This window comes from Notothenia coriiceps, unplaced genomic scaffold, assembly GCF_000735185.1.
Source record: "Notothenia coriiceps isolate Sejong01 unplaced genomic scaffold, NC01 NC01_scaffold00003306, whole genome shotgun sequence".
In the NCBI taxonomy this organism is placed as follows: Eukaryota; Metazoa; Chordata; class Actinopteri; order Perciformes; family Nototheniidae; genus Notothenia; species Notothenia coriiceps.
The window spans coordinates 348,878-359,062 of record NW_011336007.1 but is presented as its reverse complement, the minus strand read 5'-3'; the positions used below and the strand labels follow the sequence as shown (position 1 = coordinate 359,062).

At 44.9% G+C, this 10,185-nt stretch overlaps 1 protein-coding gene across 1 annotated transcript; it reads left to right on the top strand.

The window, feature by feature from the left end:
• Positions 1 to 4,915: 4,915 nt before the first annotated feature.
• LOC104941281 (arylsulfatase I) lies at positions 4,916 to 9,020 on the top strand. Its single transcript, XM_010766363.1, has 3 exons — positions 4,916 to 5,559; positions 6,394 to 6,726; positions 7,057 to 9,020. The coding sequence occupies exons 1-3, from the start codon at positions 5,261 to 5,263 to the stop codon at positions 8,141 to 8,143; spliced, it is 1,719 nt and encodes a 572-aa protein (XP_010764665.1). The 5' UTR covers positions 4,916 to 5,260; the 3' UTR covers positions 8,144 to 9,020.
• Positions 9,021 to 10,185: the final 1,165 nt, after the last annotated feature.

Below are 10,185 nucleotides of genomic sequence, written 5' to 3'. Positions count from 1 at the left end.
GTATGTGACACTGTGAGTGTTGCAAGGCCAGATACGGCAAAAGAAGCTGACTCAGATAAGGAAATATTTGATACATTATGATGTGATATGAATGATAATGGGACACATCAACGTCTGTGTCACGATTCTGATGTTATGTCACGTTTTTAGTTTTGTTTGTCGTGTTATGGGTGTTTTGTGGTTCTTTTCTCCCTGTCTCATGTGTTCCTCTTTGTTTCTTGTCTGGTCCTTCTCCCTGTGTTTTCCTTCCTGTTGTTAGTTTCCCTGGTGTGTCTGATTGTCTAATTGTGTTCACCTGTTGCCCTTGTGTGTCTGCCTCCCCTATGGGAGCCTGCCTGCAGGCAGCAGTGTCAGGACACCTGCAGTCTGAGGACACCTCCACTCTCAGGACAGGAAGTGCACGCGAAGAATTCCAAAATAAAATCGCCACTATCAGTACAGCGCCACTTTCCAAACAGGAAATGCACGCAAATACAAAATAAAATCGTATCGTGACACTTATTATATACATATGTATATATATATATATAGATATATACGGACACCTTGGATTGTAGTTACTATCAGTGTAGCCGCAGCGCCACTTTCCGAACAGGAAATGCACGCTAATACAACATAAAATCGCACTGACACTTATTATCTATATATATATATATAGCCTATATAGATATATATTTATTTATATAGATAAATACGACATCTTGTATTTTAGTTACACCCGCTAGACAACAGTGGAGGGTTCGAGAAACAACCGTGTTTGCCGGGTGCACCTCGGCGGAGGTGGGGAGGTTCCAGCTGGGAACCTCCATCACCCCGCTGCGGGACCCGTGGGACCCGTGAGTAAGACGGTGCGTCTTGGTCACGCTTCATATCGGCCGGCCCGGGAAGGAAGAGACACGCAGAGTGGGGGAAGTCCCCCACCCCAACGCAGCACACCCTCCCGGCCATCAGAGTCGAACCCGCAGTTCGGAGGAACCGACCGCCAGAGCACCGGCACCGGGCCGGCGCGGAGGCCCTCTGACAGTGGGTCGCGTTTGCCATTCGATCAGTGAGAGGAGAGGAGAAAAATGCAACAAAAATGGTCAAAATCCGTTAATATATGGATGAATGGGGGGGGCTGGACACAGGCCGTGGGGGGACACCCGAGACCGGGCAGTGTCCCCGGTAGAAACCGGGTGAAATAGCCAAAAAATAAAAAAATAAAACCGAGGAAAATAGGGGGAAAAGGGAAAAAAAGTGTCCGAAAATAGGCACTCGTGAGGCGGGCAGAGTCCCCTGTCAACTCCCGTTACATTCCTCCATGGTGTAATTTGAGCGAAAAATGGCTAAGTCAACTTCTACGAGAACCAGGCTGGGGGGGTCAAAATGGCTTGACCAAGGCCGACCCAAAGTGCACGGTGGGCGGACTCATCACCTCCGTGATGAGTCTCCATTGTGATTTGAAAACTTCCATCAAACGAGTCTTTCAGGGGGCGGGGAAAAAACATGTTCGTCAGAATCGTCACTTCCTGTACTGACAGTGGAGGTGTCCTGAGAGTGCAGCCTGCACCAGAACTTTCCTGAGAGTGGAGGTCTGCAGGCAGGCTCCCATGGCAAATTCTGAAATGTCAAACACTAGATTAAAGTGAGTTTACAGAAATATCTAAAATCATCGATTCCCACAGTCCAACAAAAACAACTTTAATTTCCTCCTAATTCAGTTTAGAGAAACTTTCTGAGTCTGAAATCAAAAAACATTTAGGCTACAGTACATACCAATGCCGGCAGAGACATTTGAACTCTAACAATTAACAGACTATATTCAATAACATACTACTGCAACTAAACCAATACAACGTGTTGTTTTATGTCAGTGACTGTTTCTCTGTCAAACTATACTAAGAGCTGTGGCTTCTGCCCGCAACAAGTCAGGAAGAGGTCTGCTAAGTCATTCTGTCCTCACAGAAGTTGGCTGTCTTTCAAGAAAAGCAAAAAGGTCAAAATCCATGCAGCCTCATGGCATTCCCCTGTGGCTCCATAGGTTTTTCCACTCCATATGCTTTCTATTGTTGCATCAACATGAACTAAAGTAGTGTGTAAGGGTTCAGCGATGACAGCTGTGGCTTTAACACAGGAAATGGCAGAAGCTGAGTGTTTTTTCCAGTGAACATGGGCAAACTGTTAAGTGAGGCGACAGCTTGATCCTTCTCATGTTCCCCCTGTTAATCAGTTTGTGTCAGACTATCTCTCCTCTCATTGTTTTCTCTTACATTTGTCTTTTGCACCATTTTCACTATGAAGAGCATCTGACACTTTCTTCTCTCTCTCTTTATCTCTCTGTCTCTCATTTGTCTGTTTAATGACTCGTCTGTTGGGCAACTTGCCTTTCCAAGATGACCCTGACAGACAGGTTTGTTGAGCGGCAGTGGGCACAGACCCAGTGCCCTTTACCAAGGCATCTTTGCCATCCTGGTGGACACTGCCAACCCTGCCCACTGGGTCGGTGAGGTGAAAACGAGACTGAAATATTAGTATGTCAATAATAATATAAGCTGAGCATTTTTTTAAAAGGTATAGGTAACAGCTGTAAATAGAATCAGGGTCCTCCATGGCATATTTATTGTTGTATTCCCCCTCTTTCTAGCTATCAATGTGCATGCAATACGCCTTAAATCCTCATGGTGGTACCCTCCACTGACTGCACACACATTGAACTTGTGTGATCCCTTTCATTTTTGATGAGTCAAAGCTAGCACTCAGCCTCCTCAGGGGAAATGTTTGATCGGATGGAACAACCCAAGGAGCTGTAAGGTGGAGGAGAAAAAGTTTACTTAAAGTTTGTGAATTAGTTTGAAACAAGGCCACCACCATCCTCTGTGTGGGAGGTTTGATTGATGTGAGGACACTGTCCCCCACCCCCTCAGTTTCATGTTGTCAATCCATCACTGAGTAAGGTGAGGAGAATGGAGAGTGGATCGAGTTTCAGCTGGCTGGAAAATGATCCTCAAGTATTTCAGCAAAGCCACGGCCTCCGTCTGTGTCACCTTCAGGGCCGATGGGAACTGCAGAGTTAGCGTGATGTCTCAGAGTTCAGTCTGGACTCAGATCACACTGTCTGTGTGTGTGTGTGTGTGTGTGTGTGCTTATTTGTATGTCAGTAGTATATCGTTTTAGATGATCAAGCAGTAAAGGAAATTGTCAAGTCACATAATCTTAAATTAATATAAAAAATGTCTGTTTGTTTTTAAATGCTAATGATATGCAAGTCCTTTTCAGATCGACATTGACACAAACACACAAAGTCCCACACTTAAACTCCAGCTAAACAGAGTAGCTCCAGATTGAGTGAGTCACTAATTCATCGTCATGAATAAATCACATTCTCTGCTACTCTCTTGTACTCTGCAACACTGCCTTTTCTAAAACACACCAATACGCACCAACACACACACATTGTACACCCTGTACAAATTACGCACTGGGCTACAGTAGGTTGCATCCTTTGCCCTACACACTGACAACTTTGCTTCACCGTAAAGTGCATTAGTGGATAACCGAGTGTCCTCAAAAAGCCTTTCTTTAAAACTTTTTTAATGTTTCTTTTCTTTTTTATTACAGTGAAGCTTTTCCTCATTCTGCCATCTGCTGACGACACAGTACACAATCATAGTAAAACATAATCTATAACATGAGTTTTCGCTTGTATCACTTTTCACGTTTTGACCCTGACAGACAGTTGATAAACACAATACCTTTTGATCTCTGCACTCCTCAAGAAGCCATTTGTCACTTTTACAGCCCCCCCTCTCTCTTTCCCTCTCTTAGCAGTAAAGAGGAGTTCATGTCACCCTGCATGTCCCTAAGGCAAACTGATGGCTACACCCAGAGACCCAGGCGAACACACAGGGCAAGGCAAAGTGACTGCTCCTTTTATGCCACTTTGTTTATGCTGTACTCTCTCATCTCCTTTCAAATGATGCCTTCCCCGTCCCACTGCAATCCTTCTTTCTTTCCCCCTTTACAGCATCCCTCTTGTCATTTTTACTTACTGCTTAATTTCTCTTTTTTTTCCTTTTACTGCCTCTTTTTCTCTCATTTATTCAGTCTCGTGTTCCTCATGTTTCAGCCAATTCTTTTATCTAATCCACTCCCCCCTCCTCATAAAATGTATCCCCCCTCCTTATCTCATTGTTATTTTTCCCTCCCTTGCCATATAGATCTCAATCTCTCCAGCATACGCCTCCATTCTCACTGTGTGCAAAAAGCCTGTTAAATTTCCCACAGGGTAAAGCAACAACAAAGTAGGAAATGGATGTGTATGTATCAGAGGCATTGATTTCCTCTCATTATAATGGGAAGGAGATGGCAGTGAGGTGAAGGCTAAAAGGGCTTTGGTCGATACATTCTCATCACAGGACACCGGATGTTCCTCCCTAGTCGGATCAGTTGTATTGCCCGGCACACGCAGTAATTGTCATCGGGTGACTCTATTAATTGAGCAGTATCAGGCAACAAAAGACAGATGACGGGGGTTATTTTTCATCGGGGATTTCCAGTATAGTTTGGAATATGCAGTACGGGAAATCACAGTGGAAGTACAAGCAGTGGTTCCTATAATATCATTTTAACAGGAGCGGCAACAGAAAAAAACCCAGTATGGACTGGATGAGTAACTTGTTCACTTTTAAAGTGTTTTTAAGAAAAAATGTTAACCTTCGGACAGGCAAGAGATCAACAAATGAACTGAATGAAATGCCAAACTATTATTTTAAGGCCCGTCTGTTATCGGTGCATTCATTTATGCACTAAAGCTGTTTTACTTTGCCATCATGAAATGTTAAATTCCCTCCTGTAATGTTGGCAGTGAATACAGATTGAGTGTGTGTTGCCCAGGTCTTCCCAGCCATGGTGTGAGGCGCCTGGAAATACAGAGGAATGTAGCAGGGTACTGCAAAAAGGAAAGACTCTCTCTCTCTCACATACACACACACACACACACATGCATTACCTCTACCACCTTCTTGCCCATCTTAGAGACAGCCTTTTTTCTCCACCAACCACAGTAGCTGGCACAAGCTAAACCCCATCTCACAAAACCAGGAATAAGCCCCAGAAAAAAAATGACGACTCTCACTTAATGGGCAGATAAGACCTTCGGACGAGCTCCTCGGACACACAGATCCGCCCATTTTCTGCACTAGCGATCTGGAATGAGATTGACGGACTGCAGACTAAGCAGAAAAGAAAACAGACAAAATCAGACTTAAGTAGATATCTGGAGATGAGGGGAGGCTTCTGCTCTGTGTTGTTCCTGGTGATTGGGGGGACCTTGCTTAGTGGTTGCCTGGGTAAAAACAAGTCTACGGATGGCAGTTTTGGCAGAGATGGGGTGAAAAGAGCCAGGCCCCCCCACCTCATCTTCATCATGGTGGATGACCAGGGTTACGGAGACATTGGCTACCATGGCTCAGACATCCACACTCCTGTGTTGGATAAGCTGGCAGCAGAGGGGGTCAAACTGGAAAACTACTACGTGCAGCCTATCTGCTCCCCCTCTCGCAGTCAACTCATGACAGGGCGGTGAGTAACTACCTCATTCTTACAATAATATTACGATGTGAAAAGGATTCAGTTACTGCATCTACTCTCGTATGATGGGATTATGTGCAGGATTTATAGGCTTTTTGTCTTTTGTTTACATCTCTAATGGTCTATTCAGTAATGGATGGGGCAGCTTTCAGAACCAGAAAGGCCGTCAAATAAAAGCACCAACAGTAGTTACAAGATCAAATACTCAATTATTTATCCTATCAAATCACTACGACAAAATATACTCAGATTCATGGGCGGAGATAGAAGAAACAAAGAGAGAATTCTCACTTTACTGGAAGAAAAACTTTATTTTAAGTCTTATTTCTGCAAATAGTTGGATCAAGATGTTTTGTTTCGTTTACTTTACAGTGTGTATACTGCTGGAGAGGTACAGTATATCACTGACAGCTGTCTCACATCATTACATAATCGGACTGATCTTTACGAGCTTCAACAAAACCCACAGTCAAATAAATCATAGCCCTTTGCAAAGCACCTTGTACATTTCAGTCTGTTCTGTTGTTTGATCCTGAGTTTCTGTTATCGCCTGATTACTGGACAAATGGCAACATGAACAACACCAACATATTTTCAGTGCAGATTAAAGAGCTTGAGGCATCTTGCAGGTAGAAAGGTACAACAAAAAAGATCATAACAGTGTACTTTTATTTATATATAACATTAGTCTGTAACTCCTATTGTCTTGAGGCTGTGTAACAATATTAGTCAAGGATGCAATATTTCTTGAATCATTTATGAGATGTCCCACTATTGTGTTATATATATATATCTTATCAAGACACTTTCCACTTGTCTTACCAGCTACCAAATTCACACCGGACTCCAGCACTCGATCATCCGATCACGTCAACCTCTCTGCCTGCCTGCGGACGTCCCCACCCTCCCAGAGCGCCTGGTGGAAGCAGGATACGCCACACACATGGTGGGGAAATGGCACCTGGGCTTCTGCAGGCCGAGCTGCCTGCCGACCGGTCGGGGCTTTCAGAGCTTCCTGGGAACACTGACTGGCAGCGGAGACCACTTCACCTACCGGAGCTGTGACGGAGCGGAGGCTTGTGGATTTGACCTGCATGAAGGAGACCAGCCTGCCTGGAAGATGGCTGGCAACTACTCCACCCTGCTCTACGTAGACAGGTGAGCATCAAGGTCGTCATTTAATGAAACATATTCAAATACAAAATCAAATGTACTTTAACATTTCCTTGATCCCATGTCTGTGATGCATTGTAATTATACTTATAATGTGTTGTTATTCGCCTATAGAACTGTATAATAAAAGTTACAAGCACTCATAATTGTTCATAATGCTGCTATATAATTTGTATTTATGATCGCTAACTATGATTATACAGTGCTAGGAGCTAATTGTATCTCAGTATGTTTATAAGGCATTATGAACATGCGCATCCTAAAAGTGTCACCAAAAACGTATAAAACCTTCCACTGTTCCCTCTGTGTTACCAGAGTGAAGCAGATCCTGAGGAGCCACGACCCCCTCAAACCGCTCTTCCTCTATCTGTCCTTTCAGTCCCCCCATACACCCCTGCAGGTACCAGATCACTTTCTGCATTACTACGACTCTCAGGGCAATCGTCTCCGGCGTCACTACGCAGCCATGCTGAGCTGCCTGGACGAAGGCGTTGGAAAAGTAGTTCAGGAACTGAAGACGAGTGGGCTTTACCAAAACTCAGTACTGATCTACTCCTCGGATAACGGAGGGCAGCCACTCTCTGGGGGGAGCAACTGGCCACTAAAAGGTGGGAAAGGAACCTACTGGGAGGGGGGCATCAGGGCTGTGGGCTTTGTCCACAGTCCCCTCTTGAAGAAGAAGGGTGTAGTCAGCAGAGCACTGATCCATGTTTCAGACTGGTTTCCTACATTACTAGGGCTAGCCGGTGCCCCACAGTCCAACCACAGCCTAGACGGTCACGATGTGTGGGAGACCATCAGCAAGGGCTGGCCTTCCCCTCGCACTGAGATCCTTTTCAACATTGACCCAGTCTCCAGGAAGCCCGGGGATCCATATGACAAGGCGTTGGTACTCAATGGATTTGGGATCTGGGACACAGCCGTAAGGGCAGCCATAAGAGCTGGAGACTGGAAGCTTTTGACAGGAAATGTGGGTGACGGGGACTGGATCCCCCCACACGCTCTTCCCGGTGGTCCAGAGCGATGGCAGAAACTGGAGAAGCGCCGCAATGAGGTGGGGAAGTCAGTTTGGCTGTTTAATGTCACCTCTGACCCCTACGAGAGGTCCGACCTGGCAGAGGTTCATCCAGAGGTGGTGAAACATCTGCTGACTCGGCTGGCAGAGTACAACCTGACAGCTGTGATGCCCAGGAACCCACCGGACGACCCCATGGCTGACCCTGAGTTCCATGGAGGGGTGTGGAGCCCCTGGCTGGGCCTGGAGGGACAGGAGGGGGAGAATGGAGAGGGGGATGGCAGAATAAAAAAGATGATGAAGATTAAACACTGCAAAGTATGCAAACTAAAAGCCCTGTTCAGAAAGGTGACCTCACGCCTGGAGAGGAAAACACTGTTCTCCTAAACATCTCATCCAGAATCAATTATTAAATGTTTTAGTATGCTTCAAATGAATTAGATTTGAACACATCTAAAGGTAAAAATGTGAAAACCTGTTTTGAATGGCCACAATCAGGGGGCAACAAATTATGCGTTGGTACACAATCTATCATACAAATGGATAAAAAAGGTTAGTCTCTCCTCAAAGGCAATCATGGTGGTGTTCTTTGGTTTTGTACGATTTTGGAAAGTTACAAGAACCAGTGGACACTTAAAACAACATACATTTGTGGGAGCAGGGTTTTCTGATGGTTTCCAATAATCTAATTCCTTATTTGAAGCATATGGAAGGCTTTACCAGGAGGATCTGAAATGGAAAAGGTGGATGGAGACACAAACAAAAAACCAGACAAGCCTGCAGGTCAGACCGACGAGATAGAGCCACGATCAAATACTGAAAGTCGGCAGATACTGTAAACAGGCAGCCCGATAGAAAAGCAAACAGGGCTGAGCGGGCGGACTCACTCAGTGTCCTGCAGCCAAACTGCAGCAGGGTGACTTTCAGCCATTGTAAGACAGCGTTGGGAGCAATGTGTGTGTCATTGTGCATATATGCCAGTACCCATGAATAGTTTGAATAATACAAATAGAGTTTGTGCCTTTGGAAATGAGGCCTGAAGAAATGGAGGATGACTTCTCAATGTCTCATCATTCTGACACAAAGACGCCTGCGGGGGGCTGTTTTGGTCAAACGTCATCTTGATTTTTTTGTTTAGGGGCTATAGCCTACTATTCACTTCTGAGATTGAAAGATCTCTGACCGCAACACAATGTCCAACAGAGGTCAGTGGCTGATACTATCATGTAACTCATTTACTGTGTTATCAGATGCAGGAACCTGATTTAAATGATCTAAATAAAACCATGTAAGCAAAAGGCTGGCTCTGTTGTGATTGGTCAACCACTTAGAGATGTCCCTACCCGTAGCCTATCAAGTACAATGTGTTGGAGCACTATAAAAGTGCAAGTGTTACATTTTGATGTCACTATGTTACAGAAGTAAACAAAGGATTCCAATGGTGGCGTTTCAGGCAGGAGGGGGGTGTGGGGGAGAGAAACTACATGTGGGGTGACCTTTGGGATTGTAGCCTTTGAAGCCTATTTACATGCACAAAAACACACTACAGAAAATGGGAAATCCAAAAAGGGCCCCTTTAAGGTAAGGGAAAGATGTTCAATGCTAGTTGCACTCTTAAGGTTAGGAAGACATTGTGATAATGCATAATAAAATACACGAGTTCCCCACTCCCCTGTTGGCACTAAACATTGAAAATGGACTTGGATCGTGGCGTGCAGACTCATCCAATATGAAAGTAATTGTTAGGTTCACTGTTCTGGGAAAGCCACAGTTTTGGGCTCATGCTGTTTAATTGGGCGTGATGTATCTGTCTGCTGGTGAAGCTGCTGCTGTGCTGCTGTTGTAGCTTAACAGAAATGAATCATAGGCGGTGCTGCTTGGTCTCTAACGACACGTAAACACAGTAAACAGCCTCAACATTGATCTGATTGTTTCTGATTGCAGCAGCTCATTCCTTGACCCCAGCCTTTAGCTGTGTGTTTCAATATGTGTGTGTGGATGTAGACGTGTTTCTGAGTGAGTGTCGGCAGCAATCCCACACAAAGTAGCAACAGCGCTGTAGATATCTCCCTCACGGCCTAATAATGAATATTCAACTGTCCTTCTTATTTCTTCCTCCTCCCTCCCCGCATGTATCCCTCAGCTCTTTGCTCATTCCCTCTGCACACCACCCCCCTTGTCTGTCTCTCTCATTTTGCTCCTCGTCCTACTCACTTGTTTGTGCTCATGGAAGATCGAGTTAGAAGCATTATCCATGTTTTTGCTGAGAGCTCTGCAGTGTACAGTTAAATAAAAAGAGTGGAGGGTTCCCCAGGGGGGGGGGGGGGGGCTGTAATGTCTGAAGTGCTTGTAGATATGATTAAAATATCTTGTTCTTTCATAAAATCGTTTTTGCATACATACGATTCGTTTTTGGGAATGATATATTT

What these genes read in the sequence shown, in the direction of transcription:
- LOC104941281 (XM_010766363.1), top strand. Translation starts at nt 5,261, where the DNA reads ATGAGGGGAGGCTTCTGCTCTGTGTTGTTCCTGGTGATTGGGGGGACC. An exon ending in AGTCAACTCATGACAGGGCG is followed by an intron (nt 5,560 to 6,393) that starts GTGAGTAACTAC and finishes TTGTCTTACCAG; the next exon opens with CTACCAAATTCACACCGGAC. An exon ending in ACCCTGCTCTACGTAGACAG is followed by an intron (nt 6,727 to 7,056) that starts GTGAGCATCAAG and finishes CTGTGTTACCAG; the next exon opens with AGTGAAGCAGATCCTGAGGA.